At 41.5% G+C, this 18,761-nt stretch overlaps 1 protein-coding gene across 1 annotated transcript in view; it reads left to right on the forward strand.

The window, feature by feature from the left end:
• The window catches only part of TRPA1 (transient receptor potential cation channel subfamily A member 1), a 57,068-nt gene extending 38,541 nt beyond the window's left edge, over window positions 1-18,527 (forward strand). The window contains exons 17-28 of the mRNA XM_036830084.1: window positions 2,706-2,765; window positions 3,292-3,390; window positions 4,877-4,947; window positions 5,506-5,668; window positions 6,448-6,537; window positions 6,803-6,972; window positions 8,577-8,706; window positions 9,137-9,319; window positions 12,295-12,363; window positions 15,958-16,071; window positions 17,580-17,680; window positions 18,323-18,527. Coding sequence (XP_036685979.1) covers window positions 2,706-2,765; window positions 3,292-3,390; window positions 4,877-4,947; window positions 5,506-5,668; window positions 6,448-6,537; window positions 6,803-6,972; window positions 8,577-8,706; window positions 9,137-9,319; window positions 12,295-12,363; window positions 15,958-16,071; window positions 17,580-17,680; window positions 18,323-18,527 — 1,455 coding nt within the window. The remainder of the gene's footprint in view (window positions 1-2,705; window positions 2,766-3,291; window positions 3,391-4,876; window positions 4,948-5,505; window positions 5,669-6,447; window positions 6,538-6,802; window positions 6,973-8,576; window positions 8,707-9,136; window positions 9,320-12,294; window positions 12,364-15,957; window positions 16,072-17,579; window positions 17,681-18,322) is intronic.
• Window positions 18,528-18,761: the final 234 nt, after the last annotated feature.

Here is an 18,761-nt window from a genome sequence, read left to right on the forward strand (position 1 = left end):
GGGCTTTTGGCACGCGTGTTATTGTTTCAAATTTGCATTCATTAGTTGCGAACATGTAAAACCAGGATGCTTCACTTAAAGATCCAGGTATCTAGCTTTCTATAAAAATCAGAAGATCTGATGATTGAGCCTACCTCCTCACGAGGCAGGAATCACGGGGCTGAGTATCAGCGGCTTCCTTTAGCTGGGCACGAGCTCTCCCATTCGACAGACCGCACCTCTTCCTTTTGGATACTCGGCTCTCATGCCTAGTGTTGGTTACCGTATACTCCCATTCTTGTGCAATTGCTTTCTTCATAGTAGAGGGAGATTTCTCTATGAATGCCCCTACCCAAACTGTGAAGATAAAAGCCGGTACAAGGAGAGCCAACATTTCAAGAACAAAGGGAGAGAGCTCTTAGGCTGGTACAGTTCATTCATTTACACTATTGGCCTGGCCTCTGTGGGCCTCTGAATGTGTGACTCTATGCTAGATTAAACACATACCCAGCACATGACTTGAAACCAACTACAAGTCAAATACGCATGAGCTCTCGGGCACGTGAAGGATGCAGATAAAAGACACCTCCTGGGAAAGTTGGGATTTGAGGATTGGGACAGATATAGAATAATCAAGAAAAAAGGAATGACTTCAATGACTTTCCCTTCACTTAGAGGGAAAAATATATTCAAATACTGGAAGAGGCAGTGAAACAAAGGGACACAGGGGACAGAGGGCCAGATTCGGAGCCTGGTGGCCCTGGGATTTAGTCCTGGCTCTGCCTGTTGCTCTGTTGCTTTAGGTGGGTCGTTTCACTTCTCTGAGCTTTCTGAGCTTCACTTTTTATTTTCTTTATCTCTAAAACAGTGATGCTGATAATGATCTTGCAAAGTGATTACAAAAATTAGAGATAAAATGTAAAAACTGTTCAGGATAGCAACTGGCACATATGATATATCTTACTATTTTTCTACTGCTTATGTGGTTATTAGTACTACTACTACTACTAACACTATTTTTATTTATTCAGTAAGCACTTAGTATGTGCTAAGTGCTTCATGTGCATTTCTTCTTTAGGATGTCTAATGGAAATTGGAGCCAGTTCAGTTCATAGATTAGCATTTTAGGTGCATAAATCTCATCAAGGGCACATAAATATTCAGGACTGAAAATGATCTCAGACTTTCTCACTCAGTAATTCCAGTTGTTGGAGTCTGTCCTCATGAATAATCAGACGTATAAACAGATTTATGTGCAACGATGTTTCCTGCAACATCATGAAGAATAGTAAAAAAGTATGTTAGAAATATTCACATATGGAAAACATAGAAATTATACCAAAATGCCAAAATGTTAATAAGAGTTATCACAGCTGTGATTATGATTTGGTTTTTCTTTTCTTCTTCATGTTGCTGTATATTCTCTAGTTAGTGTTTTATAATGACTTGGTATTATTTTAGGATGAGGAATATATTCTTTTAACTAGGGGAAATGAAGAGTCTTCTAGATCAGCATCACATCACACATTTGAATAATGTGCACAATCCCTCCCCCACTCCCCTCCCCTCCCCCAGCAGCCCAGCCTTCACTTTGCCTGTGCTGGTTATCACAAAGCTCACCAGCTGTAACAGCCAGGCCTGCCTCCGGTTCTGCCTTGCACAGCACTACTGATTGGTCTTGCCTTTCTTTGCCATGACTTCTATTATGACCCCCCAGTACTGCTGCCTGGTCACCAACAGAGAGAGACTTCCTGGAGATTTTTAAGTTGACCTGGTGCTTGAGACCAGCCAGGATAGAGGTACCCTTCCAGTGGGGCCTGGGTCCCTGTGTCTCCCCTTCAAGGTGCTAACCCTAACCCTTGTGTCCTGTAGGTGGGGTCAACCAGATGCCCCAGGAGCAAGGGACACGCTGATGGGGTCACCTGGGGCCTTGAGTCCACATCCGGTTCCAGGAGGGTAGTCTGACTGGGCAGAATTTCTTTCTCAGGAGCGTGATTTGGGCGCCACCAGAAAGGTCCCAGCACACCGATTTGGGGTGACTCAATTTGTTTATGTAGTAGACAGGGACCCCGCAAAATATTTGTCCCTACACTTCCTAGGGGCGGATCTAATGCTGAACTCCTAAGTGTTTTCTCCCTTAATTGAGCATCTAGAGGGCCTTCAACTGTTTCTCGTTATAATACCGATGGCCCACTGCCCTGTCCACGCCACTCTGGATGTGTGCTTTGTCAGGGTTGCTCAGTAAGCCAGGTGCAGAAGCAGACACAGTACTCCAGGCTCGAGCGATACAGAGGAGGGGACCTAGACCGTGGGAAGACCCCAGGGCTTGGCTAAAGGTCTCGACTGGGACAGTAAGTTATCACTAGAAGATGCTGAGCAAAGGTGTCCTCAGTCATCTATATATTTTCTAGAAACCCAGAAAAACATCTCGTCTTAGGCAAAACCAATGGCACATTCCTTACATAAATTTTAGTAAATGCAATTTCATTCTCAAGTGCATGATATTTTTCTGAATCACTCGGTATTTCTGAGGCAGCAGTGGTACATGTAACACTTTATGTTTTAGACCTTGTTCCTGAGTGACTTAGATTATAGTTTATCTTTGAGGTGCAAGAAGCAAAAGACAGGGAAGGGAATATCTTGGGTATTCTTTTAGAAATGGGATCAAATTCCATCTCGTATCTAGCCTCCTGCCCAATATCGTAGCCGGTTTTTCTCTCTCAAAGGTACTTTTAGATTTCTGCATGATGCCCTCCACAGAAGACAAGTCCTCCCAAGACTACCACGTAAGTTTATTTTATTACAATAACTTAAAGTCTATTCTATTATACTTGTTTAAGGAATATTAAAAATAATGTTACTAGAGTTCCAGAATCTCAAAAGATGGTAATTGTCTTCATTTCTTATATTATTATATCATCTACTTATGAGAGAATTTTTTCCTTAGATCTCCAGTTTTCTCCCAGTATTTTAATTGTTTCTAATAGCATTATTTAGGACTGTTTCTAGTCTTTATATTTTCTTGGGTAATATTGCCTGAGGAATGAAATTCTAAAAGATCTAAGTGGTTTTTCGAGAAGTCATCTTTTTCCATGACTGTGAGTTAGAAAGCAATCAAATAGCCTGCCAGGACATTTATTTTTTGAAACTAATACAGAATGACTTAATTTACGTTTCTTCAGGTGAAATGACTCAACTTTATTTGAATCACTTAATTTTCAGCAGAATTATAGGCTTGCATAGTTGATGTGTTAAGAACTACTTTGGGGGCCTATGCTAGACTGTAATTTTTAAAAATTGTATCTTCTACAGATCGAGTATAATTTCAGATATCTTCAATGTCCATTAGAATTCACCGAAAAAGTAGCACCAGTACAGGATGTTACATACGAGCCTCTTTCAACCCTCAATGTTAAGTCCGGTGTTTTCCTTATCCACGTAGTTTATACACGGGTTCTGTAATGCTTTGGTATGATAGTTCCAGGAAGGAGCCTGGAGAGAATTCCAGATTTATAGTTTGATGCCTATGTCTGCCATGTGACCTAACTCTTTATTTTTTACTAGAGAAAGCAGTCATTTTCTACAGTTGCTATAATTTGGTGCCCTTAAAGTTCCACACTCTTGATCACTTTAGTCCTAATGGTCATGTTAAACCTGCCCAACCCAGAATCCAGTAAACCATGGACAGCACAGGCTGACCATCAGCATTGGCTCCCAGCTCCTTCCATCTCAATATAGACATACATATTTAAGAGTTTCCAACAGTCTAAACCACAGGAAAATGCAGGGGGTGACATTTACAGTCATAGATTCCAAATTCAGCCAACCACTGGGCTCCAGGGTAAACTCTGACCTCTCAGAAGCTCTTAGATCCTTCTGGAAGAGTGAACCCAACCTGAAAGTGGGCCCTAAACACACAGTTTGGACCCAAATTTCCCAAGAGACTGGCTCCAAACCAGCTCTTATTCTAACGAGTGCTTTTACATTCCTGGCAGATGAAGCAATGAAAGCCGTGCAGGTGACCTACGTCAGTGTACACCAGGGGCCTCAAACTCAGATAACTGCAGAGGAAACGGGTACCAGATGAGTGGGCTCCTGGCCTAAAAGCACAGCAGCTACTACTTTCAACAAAGTTTTGCCATGTGGAATGGCAGCCCAGGCTTGTGTAAATATCAGCAACATGTAAACGCATGTGCACGCAAAAGAAGACATATTTGAAGGTTGGATTGGCAAATTGTGATAAAGGGATCAAGGATATAGATCTGTTCCCCCTAATATAGCAATGGAGCCACATGCGACTACTTAAAGTAAAATTAATTAAAATTGAAGTTAAAAATTCATTTCTTCATTTGCAGTAGCCACACTTCAAGCACTCGGGAGCCTATGTGGTTTGTAGCTCTCATGCTGAACAGCACAGATATAGACATTTCCATCACTGCAGGAAGTTCTATCGGACAGCATTGGTCTAGACCAATTAGGAACTTTCGTTAAGTTTAAATTTGTTCATCTCGCTACGTGGAAGCCTTTGGTATAGACCATGGTACCAGCCGTCACCTAAAGTGAAATCGAGAAGGCTTACTGGGGACTTGGAGTGTGAAGGAAGCAGAGGCACGTGGATTTTATGCCCATAAGGCTGGTGATGGTAACTGACGCTCACATTTGATCTATGCAAAGCATTTTAGCATCTATATAAAATGGTCCTCTCTAGCTCGTTTTTTTTTTTTTTTGAAGAAATATATTCTTGATATACTTTTTGATCTTTCACATTTTCTAAAATAAGCAAGTGTTGTTTTGATGTACCAAAATAAAATTATAAAACCAGCAAACAAAAAAGCTGAGTATATACTCAAGAGTTTAACGTGATTTGTGTTTTTATTGATCTTTCCTCATTTCTCAGGCAATGGTACAACATAACCGCATAGAGCTTCTCAATCACCCTGTGTGTAAAGAATATTTACTTATGAAATGGTGGGTATTAAGTAGTGTTTCTTTTTAATGAAGCCTTCATTAAATTTATTAAAGGTCTTCTAAGTAATTATCTTTAATGGTATCTTAATATTTTATATTTTATTACTTTAATGTTTTACATCTTGAAAAAGAAATACGTCAAAGGCAAATTTTGGTATTAAAAATGTTGATATTATTTATCTTTGGCATTAAATGAAATATTTGGGGGGTGGATCATTATATAAAACATGAAGAAGCATGCCTGGGCCCTGCAGTTTAGCAGACAATGAAGTAACAAGTGTGTTCCTGGGAAGAGCATTCAAATTGGAGTCAGAAGGTATGAGCTGAAGTTCCTTCCATTAGTTGGTGACAGATTTTAAGTAAGTCATGATTTCCTAGGAAGCTGTGATTCCTTTTCTGAAAATGAAAAAGGTGAATTCCAAGATCTTCTTGGTTTTAAAGTTCAGTGAATTTATCAGATAGATTTCCAGGAGAGACTATAACTACTCTTTCTGCAGGGATCTTAAGTAAATATTTGGCGTTGAAATTACTCAGTTATGGTTTGCTTATGTTTTGTAGGTTGGCTTATGGGTTTAGAGCCCATGTTATGAACCTAGGATCTTACTGTCTTGGTCTCCTGCCTATGACCTTTCTTGTTGTCAGTATCAGACCAGGTATGGCTTTCAACTCAACTGGAATCATCAATGAAACTAGTGACCATTCAGAAATATTAGACACCAAGGTATTTTCAATTGGTTTTTATATTTCAACTTTTTAAAATAAAGGATTTTCCAAAGTGTGGCCTTTTTTCTTTAGAAATACTAACCTCATAATAAATCTGAAATAGCAAGACTTCGCTTAATACAAATAGCTTATAGAATTCATATATGTACCAATTCCTCCTAAAATCCTGTGTAGAATGAGAGGGAATATAAATAAAAAGGTCAGTAAATGAGCTCGTAAACTAACTTAAAGGGAATTGACATGTACGAGAGGCTAGCTTGGATGCTGAAGTATAAAACTTTAAAATAGGTATACAAGAAAGCAGATTTCTGGCTGCCAGGGATCGTGGGAAGAGGGGAGTGATGCTTAGTTGGGGATAGGGTTTCCATTTGGAGGTGATGAAACAGTTATGGAACTACGTAATAGTGAGAGTTGCATAACATTGTGAATGTACTTAATGCCACAGAATTGTACATTTTAAAATGTAAATGTGTAAAATTTTTTAAATGGCAAATTTTTTGTTATGTGTATTTTATCACAGTTAATATTATATAGATCTACAGATTTGTATTCCTTTAGAATTCAATTGGCAACCTCTCTTAATAAAGACATTATGAAATGAGTGTGTTGTCTTTATGTTGGCATCACGATGATTTTCTGTTTAAAGCAAAAATGGACAGTTTGTAGCAATGAAACCAAAGAAAAACAAAATAAATATTTAATAGTGAAAATTATGAAGAAAAGTGTTTTATTTTAGATCCTTCATAACTGTTTGTCTTTGACCCTTTTTTGTTTCAGAATTCCTATACTATAAATATCTGTATGATTTTAGTCTTGTTATCAAGTATATTTGGATATTGCAAGGAAGTGGCCCAAATTTTCCAGCAGGTACACAGTACGTTTTATATCTCTAAAGTTGCAAATATTTTAATATGCAGAACATAAATTAATTGCTAAAATATTATTGAAACAATATATGTCAGAATAAAACCACATAGCTTGATGAATGTAAAGACTGGAAATACCAAGTATAAACTTCTCTCCAGCTGCAATGCCAGAAAAATTTTGTTACTGGTTACATATATATAACCATCCATAAGATGCCAGGTCTTAGTCTCTACATGTGGTAATTCTTCATTCTTTTCAACCCCAGAAAAGGAATTACTTTTTGGATAATAACAATGCAGTTGAATGGATTATCTACACAACAAGCATCATTTTTGTGTCACCCTTGTTCGTCAGTATACCAGCTTATGTGCAGTGGCAATGTGGAGCAATTGCTATATACCTCTATTGGATGAACTTCTTATTGTATCTTCAGAGGTAAAACCAGCTTGAACGACTTGTACATCCTTTAGGCAGGTTTAATATCAAAACAAGAACTATTATAAGTATCATGAGTTTATCACTGGCTTATTTCTTTTCCAATTGTTTTAGACTGTGAAGATATCTTTTGTATACTATTAAGGAAAAGGGGAGGAAGGTTTGGAGTTCAGAGGGTAGATCAGGGTTTCTCAACCTTTGCACTATTGAAATTTGGGGCCAGATAATTCTTTGTTGTGGGAGGCTGTCCCATGCATTGCAGAATGTTTAGCAGTGTCCCTGGCCTTTACCCCCTAGACACCAGTAGCAACCCCCTCTCCCCAGTGTGACAGCAAAAAATGTCTCCATGGATACTACCAAACATCCTCTGGGCCACAGAATCACCCTGGGTCAAGAACCACTGGTCTAGACAAATGTAGATGAAATGTGGGAAGGAAATGGGAGTAAAAGTATTGGTTATTCTTATTTTACCTGGTAGTTTGGTGAGCATTTATCTCAGATAAAACAATCAAAATGAAGTGACAGGTATGGGGAATAATAATGACATAAGAGAAAAAGTAAGCCCAACAAATCGAATCCTAGAGGGGAAATAAGGGCTAAGCTCCACTACCTCCTGCAATTGCTAAATTGAGTTCAATATGTTATTTCACATAACCTTTACGATACAAGGGGTAAATGTTATTACTCGCAGTGTTTCAGAGAAGCTGAAGCACTGAGATAAGTGACTGGCTGGAGAGCTCAGCTAGTTAAGTCAGGATGCAGGCATTTCCCCTCAGTCCTTCCATCTCCAGGAACATGCTTTTCCCACCGTGTGGTCTGCACTGCTGCGTCATGAGCACGCTGCTCTGGGGATGTAGGAGAGGACACGGGATGGGGGGAGAAGCAGTGGCCTGGAGGGCAAGAGGCTTCAAGATGGGTTCAGGTACTGTCACCCCCTGGGCTTTGTCACCATCAGTGACTTTAGCGAGTTGCTAGACATCTCTGGGACGTCTCCGAGTTTCTGAGAACTCTAAAGTCCTTTTCAGCTTTAAAATCTTGTGAGTCTCCCTTTTAACAAGTTGTCTTTGCTGAAGGAAAAGTACATGTTAGTGGCAGGTGACACACCTGTTATCTACCCAAAAGTCTCACAGTGTTGGTAGCTGGGAGAGAGAAGGGAAACCTCAGGAAGCGGTGGGGATGGTGAACGTAGGCCTGTGCCCAGGAATAGGTGCCCTCGGGGGTGTGAGCTCATTGAATCCATCTCCCCTGGATGCATCAGACAACGCCTCTCTCTATTCCATCAAGCGTTTAGTAGCATTACTTGATATTGGGACGCTGTGATTTTTCTCTCCTACTTTGGCTTAAGTAATGCCCAGTGGTCAAGTGGACAAACAATTCAAGATAAACATTAGAAAGACAAAAAAAAAAAGAAACAAAGCAGTTTGACAGTTTGAAAATAAAGACTTGACTATTCATGAATTCTCATGTCTCTTTTTGAAAGTAACTGGCCTTGATTATTTCATCTGTGAAACCTAGTACCTGGTGCCTGATAACTAATGACACTGAGTGAAATACAGTTTGAGCAGAAAAGTGAATAAATACTGTAATTGTTAAAATGTCCCTAGATTTGAAAATTGTGGAATTTTTATCGTGATGTTGGAGGTGATCATGAAAACGCTGTTGAAGTCTACAGTTGTGTTTGTCTTCCTTCTTGTGGCTTTTGGACTCAGCTTTTACGTCCTCCTGAGTATACAGGTGAGGTATTTGCATGAGTCATTGATTTTGTTGCTGTGAATATTGGGGATACATATTTATACTTAAATCTTAATGGTGTAGAAAATTCATAATACCCTAACAATATTCGAATATTTTTTTATCTGATATAATAGCATTCACATGATTTTCATTACAGGAAAAAGTATAGTCTTACTCAATGACTCTTTTTCCATTGTCAAAAAAGTTTATGTCTAGTGCATGATGATTTGTTATATGTGCAGAAAAGATGTTTTTGATGACTTTACGTCCAGTTTATTAGTAGTTCTTATCACTGTATTTCAGTAGATATATTCTTATGACTTTAAAAAAAAGTATTTTAAATGTGATTTTTATCATTTCACTCTCCAGGAAACATTTTTTTCATTATATGCATTTTGCATTTCATTTTCACCTTGCTGTCTTTTCTCAGGATGCTTTCAGCTCTCCGTTGCTTTCTATAATGCAGACCTTCAGCATGATGCTAGGAGACATCAATTATCACGATGCCTTCTTAGAACCGTATTTGAGAAATGAATTGGCGTATCCACTTCTGTCCTTTGCACACCTTATTGTGTTCACCATGTTCGTTCCAATTGTCCTCATGAATTTACTTGTGAGTAATTTATCCTTGTATTTTCTGTTGGCTGATCATTTGGGACATTTAATAATGATAATGATTTATAGCCTCTTTAGTCTCCCTTCATGAAGGGGAAGAGGGGACTACTATAAAATTCATTCATTCAACATTCATTTAGTGCCTGGGGCGTGCCAGGTAGTGTGAGGTCAGCGGCTGCAAAGATGCATTCACTTGGCAAGTATTTACCGAGAACCTACTAAGTGCCAGACACTGATCCAGGTGCAACAGTGATGAACAAAACAGACCAACACCCAGCCCTGACATGATTATAAACTAGTCATGAAGTTGAGTAGTAAACCAATAAATATGGAGCATGATGTCATGGGGGTGTTAAGTGCCATGAAGAAGTACGAAGTAGAATAAGGACATAATGATGAATGGTGTGTGCCGCTTTGGGGTTGGGCTGGGGGTCACAGTTTAGGCCGAGACCTTCATGGAGTGAAGGATTAAGACCTCATCTCTGCCCTCGAATTTCTCATTGAAATTCGGAGATTCAAGTGGGGAAGAGTCGCTCACGCAGAGGGCATCTGCAGCATTTAGCTGCCACCTCTGAACCAGTCAGAGGCTGGATGCCTTCAGGAGACACAAACATTCCCCTCCACAGAGAGCCTGCTCCGGCCACGGGCACCTTGGCTGATGCAGGCAGAAGTACATCCTAACACCAGGTCCATGGGGAGACTTTCCCGGCAAAAATGTGCCGAACGTGTGCCTGTCCGTATAAATACCTAGTTCTAGATAGATAAATAAATAAATATTTAACTGGACAGGCACACGTTCAGTACGTTTTTTCTGAATCTGACTGCGGCAGAGACTGTGCTAGGCAGTGCTGACGGAAAGAAAAAAATATACAGACTACTTAATGTTTTGATTCACATACTTGATACAACTTCAGGGTTTTCTTTTGGTGACCTAGAAAAATAAAGGATGGCCCTAAGAGTAATAAAGAATGATATAAAGCCCACTTCCTCTCTTATGTTTGGGGAGATAATTATCTAGAAGAGAATTAGGCCCGGCGGAAGTACAGGTTGGTGCCAAACTCAAGCCACTAAACCCAGCATCCGTGGAGCAGCTCTACCTGTATCTCCCAGAGGAAAATCCAACCCAGCAGAGCTGAGACTGACTGTTCTTCCTTCAAACTCTGCTACTGCCTCTCAGTAGCAACTCCCAGTCTTCTGACTCAAATCATTGGAAGATGTTCTAAATCATCCCACCCCCGCCCCCTTTCCTCAGTTCTTTCAATAAAAGTTGCCTCTCACACCTACTTTTATGGGCCTGCACCCTCCTGGCTCCTCATCCGAGTTGCTGCAGGACGGAAGATTCTTTCTATCTCCTCTCACTTCTCTGTCTGTTCCTTCCTGCAAATTGTCGCCAGAGTGATGTTCTCATAATGAAAAGCTGGGTTCATCAGTGTCTCTTACAAGAATTTTTTCTATGATTCTCCAAAAACTTCAATCCAGTCTAAACCCATTATCATAGCATGCACAGGTTCTCGTAATCTGGATCTTACCCAGATCTTACCCAACTCTCCCCGCTTTGAGCAGGATTTACCCAGACGTTGCACATTCACTGAGGGTGCAAGGCTTTCCTTCCTGCCTCCTGGGGTCTGGATGGGCTGTGATTTCCCTGGAGAGCCCGCCCACCTTGGGTTAACTCTAAGCTCTCACCACTCAGCTCAAACATCATCTCCCCTGGGCAGACTTTCTTAACCAACTCCCTCCGCCCTCCAGCACCCTTATCTGAATCGAGTGCCCCTTCCTTGTGTTTTCATAGTTTTGAGGACACAAGTCAGAGAAAGATAGCAATAAAACCTACTTCCGAGGTTGTTGTGAGGATGAAATGAGCTGAAACAAAGCACCTAGAACAGCGCTTGGCACATGAAAAGCATCTAGTAAATGTTAACTACGATTCAACATTAATAACTGACTCATGAGCTCAGATATCCTCTGAGCCCAGGCAAGTATCTTAAATGTGTGAAGCAGCAGTTATGAGACAGCTGGTTCTGATGGGGGCCGATATAAACTAGAGAGAATGCCCATCTAAAGGCTTGCGAATTAAAAATTTAAAACAACCGTTATCCTGCCAAATAAAACCTACTTGCTGACTATCTAAATGGTTCTCAGTGCTAGTGTGCATGCCCTAGAATATAGTCTTTCACTGGTCATTGATTCAGCGGTGACTTTGTGTACCTACCATGTGCCCTGCACTGTTCTAAACACAGGGCAGACGGTGGTGACCTGGGCAGACAGAGCCCTTCTCTCGTGGAGTTGACGTGACTTTGAGCTCCTTGAGCAGAGACTGGCTTTTGCTCTCCGACTGCAGCATGCAGGAGGCTGGTTCAGCATAGACAGGTACTAAGTTGCTAACAAGTGATGAGAGAATGAGTGAACGTAGCTGATTTAATTCGGATTCAGTAGAACTTAGCTGCCTTGCCTCCAGCTTGCCTCCACCTAATTCTACCTAGCCATGGATTTCTAGAGGGGGACTTCACCGAGCGTCACCCACCCTGAAAGGGTACCTGTTCCTCCCAAACACATGGAAGATATACATTCCTTCCATTCCCTCAGGTTAATGTTTTAGCTTTTCCATGTTGTCAAGTCACTCTTGTTTACCTTGGGCGCTAAACTCCTGGAGTTTGCAACCATGTTTCATGGCTACACCAATCCTAGTTGATACCACATCACCCCTGTCCTCTCCACAAATAACTTCATTTTATTTTAAGATAAGATGAAGTGCAGATTAATTTGTGTGCCTTCCCTTTTCATGATAATACTTAGGATTACTGGACCCGCTGATGGGACCGCAGTTTTCTGTAAGGTGTGTAAGCACAGTGTTTTGAGGCCACTGCCGGTGAACGTCATGCCCACTCCCCGACTGTAGCCAGAGAGACCACAAGTGTATTTTGAGGTTGAGCCATTAAACCAAGAGTGATTCACTGCCGTGTTGTCCTTCAGATTGGTTTGGCAGTTGGTGACATTGCTGAGGTCCAGAAGCATGCATTGTTGAAGAGGATTGCCATGCAGGTAGGTGTTATATTTAATTATCACTTGCTGAAATTAGCACCACCCTAATTATTCAAATGTATCACTGCTGGTTTCTGAGAACACAGTTATTGAATACGGGTGCTGTCTTAGTCCTGAGAAGCACCGCACTGTGCAGGTCATGCATGTTCTGTGATGTCCCTGCTGGGGTCAGAGAATCAACCATCATGAAGAAGATTTCCCACAGCAATCTCGGCAGAGAAATTGGGAAATTGCCTGAGCCTCTTTTTATGTCAGCATGTGGCCAACCAGGTAGTTAGAGGCCGGACCAAGAACATCACAGGTGAAGCACTCTGTCTCCTGACAGCCAAACTGTTCAAAGGAGCGCTTGATATTCTGGGCACAGAATTACAGGGTCCTCCCAGCGTGTGCTATATTGAAGTGTTAACTGCATACATGAGATTGTGTTCCCTAGAAATCGTCTTTCTAGACAATTTGATGTAAAATTCTCTAGAGTCAAGGTTCCTGGATAGATCCTTGGCTACTGAATCTTCTGAGGTAGTTTCCTGTTACAGGACAGAAAGCTATTTCTGTGCTCTTATTGCATTGCCTTTCAATTTCAAATCTGAATGGGAATATTTGATGTTTCAGAAATATCTGACAACCAGTTGAATATATACATTTAGGAACTTAGGCCAGTTCAAAAGGAAAAAAAATTCATGCTAAGATATAACTTTCTCCTCACTCTTCACTTTTCTTGGTCACACTGCTCTCTTCTGTTACTTATTCAGCTATATGTTAGCAAATATTTATCTTAAAAAATTGCTCCAGTACATGGGATGTACAAAGCACAGTGCAACTTAGCATGAGAACCCAGAGGAATTAAAGGGATGTGATCTTTGACTTTAATAAGCAAAACAATCTAATCAGCACACCAACTAAACATTCAGAGTATAAAATATCAAAGTCAACTTAGAACCATCCTTAAACTCTAAACTCTGTGACTAAGCTGTTTATCATGCAGAGAGCTTGGAACATTAAAGAACATGAATTAAATGGTTAGAATGTCAGGTACAGAAAATCAGTGTGAAAATAACTAAGGAAATGCTGCGTGGAAGAATTGGGATGTGAGCTGGGCGTTGAAAGATGGTGGGATTTAGAAGGGCTGTGAGGCCGGTCCAGAAAGGGGGCACCCAGCAGGAGCAAAGGGCCGAAGGCAAAACAGGGGAAATGGCTAAGGAGGTGTGATGGGGCCTCCTGGCTTGGAGGGATGGCTCCTTAGAGGGGGATAAGGCTGCTCCAGATGATAGAGGGCTTTACTCAAAAACAGCAAACAAAGAAGAACCTTAGCTTGGAAAGAAAGGGCAGTAAATGATGAAGTGCTTCAAGTTCTTTTGTCAGTGACTAGAAAGTTATTATCAGCCCTTCCAAAGAATGGGAACAGAATGAAAGTGGCATTTAAGAGGACCTGTTACTCTCTTGGTTTCGTGGGGAAAGACTGCAGGAAGGAAGAGCTACGGACTGGTTATCGCCATAACAAAGATGGAGTGCAGGACTCCAGGTAGGCGGACAGGAGAGGAGAAGGGATGTTTAAGCTCTCGGCTGGCATGTCAGCAGCATTTCATAACTGATGACTCCTGAAAATACCAGGGGAAATAAATAAAAAGAACAGTATGAGCAAGGGCACTAGACAAACTGCCTGGAGGAAGCATGCTGAGGTGCAGCGTCAGTGCCGTTGATTTGGAAAGCACCGTCCCGTATGAGATTTGATAATGCTCCCCGAAACCAAACAGCGCAGAGACCGCCAAGGGAAGCAGGCAAAGCAAGTACCCCCATGTTATCTGTTTCTTGTTTTGGGTCAATAATAGTATTGACTAGAAAACCAGGAAGCCATTCTCCTTTCTTCCCTGAGTTGTTTTTTAAGCAACTCTCTATCCATGTACAACTCTCTACATCAGACTTAACAACCGAAGTTTGAGCCCACATCAGAACCGGTGGCAAAAGAGGATGGGCAGCAATGCATTTCCTACAGGGAGATTTAGTCTTCCCACAAAATCATCTCAAACACAAGTGAGGCCAGAAAGGTCCCTGAGACAGTGCTGCTGGGAGATGCATTCACGAAGTGAAGTGTCAGTTCCTCAAGTACAGGAGTTGTGAGTATCTTGAGGGGCTTGGAGCTGTTTGGTTAGTTTTTAACACTAGTTTCCCCATTTCCCAGAGCAGGCTGGCAGCCGTAGACATCCACAAACATTTACATACATGCTGCATATTACGAAAGGAAACCCACGGAGTGCTTCTTACCCCTCAACATGGAAGACCCACCAGGTAGTAGAGGTGAAGATGCTCCCTTCCAGAGGAGCTATGCTGGGCACGTCCCACTGGACCCACCAAGGTTAGACTTTGGGCTCTGCCTGCCATCCTCGCTAGGACCGTATTTGAGAGAGGTAGTCTGGCAGCTCCTGTGTAGAGAACGAACAAGGTTAAGACACACCATGTGCTTTATCTGTCGGCAAACACGAGGGTTGAATAAATCCTTCTCAGTCGAGCTGGAGTAAGTGCATGTGACCTCTGAAAATGTGTATGGCAAGGGGAAGGAATATTGCCCTGAAGACCCAGGGGAAGAGGAATCCCTGAAAATTACATTACTCAAAACATCTAATTGGAATTGTTAATAAGATATAAGAAAATATAGCTTTTCTTGAAACTGGAACTAACATAAAGTATGTTAAGTGGCGATAGTGCTATAAAAATACCAGGGAAGCAAGTTAGGGAGTGTGCTATGTGGGAGGGGGGCTGCAGTTTTATACAGTGTGGTCAGGACAGTTCTTACCATCACACCATTTAGGAATATCAACCACTTAGATGCCCATATATTAAAAAAGCCTATGGTCTTAGAAAAATCTCACTTATACGGTCATTATATTGAACGTAGCTAAACAACAGACACAAAGGGCTCTAAGAAGAGAATCAAAGATAAATTTGGCAAATGCAAACAAAAAAGTGGAAAATATGAGAATTAAATTCAATAATAAGTCAAGGTGAAAACATTAAACAAAAGTTTGTATCTCTGAAACCAGAAATTATCCTCAAGGTGCGTCATGGATAAACCGTTTGGCACCTGATAGCACAGCGTGAAAGGTTTATCAGGTCCTCTTGGATGTGCTTAGATTCTCCTTCTTTCCCTGCTGACCTCTGTATCCCTCCACTTCAGCACTCCCCCCTCTGCCCTGTCGTAGGTGCACATTGTACCACCCACACCTCGCGGTTGTGCACGTTGTGGAGTGTGGCGCCCCGAGAGTGTGGCTTCAGTCTTCTTCTTCTTGACATGCCCAGTGTTGGTCACGGTCCCTGAACAGTAAACGTCTGCGACTTAAATGGAATCCCTTCTTTAAACAGCTGACCCCCGATGGTAGACGGCTGCCCCTGTCTTGTCGGTGGATGAAGTGAGAGGTGGGGGCAGGTGACAGCGAGCTCGAACTCAGGGTGAAGGAAACTGGGCCAGCCTGGCTGCCTGTGCACAGGCCAGGACACGGGAGCCAGTCTCCAGTGCACTGTGCCAACGACTGCTTCCCTGCCGTGTACGGGTTCCAGGTGCTTATCAATGATTCCTTTCAATAAATCCCCAATGCACTTTAGGTGGAACTTCATACCAGCCTGGAAAAGAAGCTGCCGCTCTGGTTCCTACACAAAGTCGATCAGAAATCCACCGTCGTGTATCCCAACAGACCCAGATATGGTGAAGGGCTGTTAGTAAGTACATGTGACAAAGATCGACATAAATAATGTGATGGAGCTTAACATTCATTCATCGTGTTATCCCCAAGGGTGCCTGGTAATGATCAATGGGGAGGAGACATGTAGTCCTGTCTTCCACGTGGCTCGTCCACAGCCTCTGTGTTAAATATGTACCACACCACTGTGAGAGCAGATGGGGGGGTGGGCCAGCCATGCTCTTAGGGATCTTTTCTTACAGTGTAGGTATACTTCACTTGTGTTTCCTAGTCACATGTCCCTGACATATGTGTGCAGATGTGTATGTGTACGTATCTAGAACACACATGTACGTATACACAGGTACGTATATACACATACAAGGAGAGTGTACATTATAGAGAACATACAAACTGTCAAAGACTAAGCAAGGTCATTGCGTTATAATGGAAAAGGGAGTATACTAAGAGTTGAAAGTACTGGATGCTAATTCTTTCTGAGTTCTTCATAGGTTAATTTTCCATTGTGTAGTCATAAAATGATAAAGTCGATCTCAGTATGAACCTAGGCTTTCTTCTACTCTAAACGATTTCCCTATTTGATTTCACTCGTACCCACCATTGCAGTCACTACTGAAACACAGAAAGCTCAGCAGTTGATTCTCCTGCCTAGAGCTCCTTGAGTTTCAGGCCCCTGTATCCAACTGTCTACTTGACATCTTCCCTGGTACGTCTTCAATGTACCTCAGATTCCACGTGTTCAAAACATACTCATGCAAAACACACTCATGAGCTCCGCCCCTCCTGTTTCACTTCCTCCCGACATCCCCTACAGGGGGAGAGTGAAACAGCGCCGTCCTTCTCCAGACTGTCTTATTTCATTGACAGTCACCTCCATTCATCTGCCTGGGCAAGACGTCGTCCTTGTCGTCTCCTTTCCCTTTTCTCACCCCTCACACCCAGGCAGTCCCACATTTGGTCCATTTGACTTACCAGGTGGCCTGTGCAAGTGGCTATCTTCTCTTGCCTGGATGGCTGGAACTTCCTCATTCCCAGTCATTTCACACCTGCCCTTGACCCTCGCCAGTCCGCTGATGGTTTAAAAGACACTAAATTTAAAAAAATATATTGAAATTGCATTTCAGAAATGTCCCCATGTGAAATTCAGTTGTGTTGGATAATGGTGCAGAGCAGTTTTAGAGAACTAACAACTAATCCTGTGTGGAATACCACCACTCATGATGGACGTTTTTCATGAGAAAATATAAAATGGTTCTGTTACACCTTTTCCTAAACAACCCCCCATTCCAGTTTACTCCCCTATATTATTTATACGTCTTGTACTTTCCTCTAGTATAACATATATGACTTCATTTTATAGCTCTTTGCATTTGTCTATTAAGAGACTGTGAGCTCCTTGAGGGTCATGGCTGTGTCTGAATATTTGTGCTAGCATGCCGGCCTCAGTAGCTGAATCATGGCACACGTTCAAGAAGTAGTTCCTGAACTGAGTTCTACCTGCGTAACTATTAATCTTTTATCCCATAGCGTGGTGTATTTCATTATTTCTTTTGCACCCAAGAAGTGAGACAAGAAATACCAAATGTTGATACATCTTTAGAAACAGAAATAATGAAGCAAAAGTACCGGTATGTATGCTTCCTTTCATCTGTATTTGAAAAATTTAAAACTCTTAACAATGATGCATAGTATAAGTTTATATTGTATATTTGTGTTTATTTATCTATATTGTCAGGCTTTAATTGACTGATGTGGCTAGTATATTGAGAATCTTGAGACTTTTTTTTAGACCCAATAACTGATTTGCTGCTATTGACAAATCAGTTTGCCGATCAGTATCCTAAACTGCATTCTTCATCAGCCGTCTGAATTCTTACATCAAAACTCTGGAAGCTTTGAGGATCCCTGGAGAAGCTATGTAGTGTACAGTGGTCAAGCCTGAGGGCTTTAGGGTTCATTTACCTGCATTCAAAGACCTACTCAACTGTTTACTAACTGTATGACCCTGGGCAAGCTGCTGAACTTTTCTGTGCAACAGTGTTTTACTCTTTAAAATGGGAACAAAGATTAACTAGCCATGAATGAACAGTGTAAGCTTGGGAAAATCACTTAAACTTTAAAAGTATGTATTTCTTAGGATTATGATTACCAGGAGGCTCCAACCTGGGCACAGTTAGTCCGCTCTAGAACACCTGAGTACACAGGCCTTCCCGCACTCGAGGGCTGAAAGGATGATTGAAAAGAAACTCATGAAATGTATGTCCTTTTAGGCTGAAGGATCTCAGTTCTCTTCTGGAAAAACAGCATGAGCTTATTAAACTCATCACTCAGAAGATGGAAATCATCTCTGAGACAGAGGATGAAGATTACCACAGTTCTTTTCAAGACAGGTTTAAGAAACAGCAGTTAGAACAAAGGAATAGCAAATGGAATTCTGTACGGAGAGCAGTAAAGGCAAAACCACACAGCCCTTAGCATTAGTTATCCCAGCCTGCAACGGGGTTTCCGACGGGGGGCGGGGGGTTACGTGACTTACTGAGTCTAAATTCCAATTTGGCAAGAGTGAGGAAAAAGCAGAAATATGATTCTGATTCCACCATATGTGAAATCATGGTTCCTGTATTCTATAGGAAAGGTAGACTCTCTTTTTCTATCTCTCTTCATATTTTTTACCAGTCACTACGTACAGGGAATATCCTTGCTAATAAG

Source organism: Balaenoptera musculus, chromosome 17 (assembly GCF_009873245.2).
Source record: "Balaenoptera musculus isolate JJ_BM4_2016_0621 chromosome 17, mBalMus1.pri.v3, whole genome shotgun sequence".
NCBI lineage: Eukaryota > Metazoa > Chordata > Mammalia > Artiodactyla > Balaenopteridae > Balaenoptera > Balaenoptera musculus.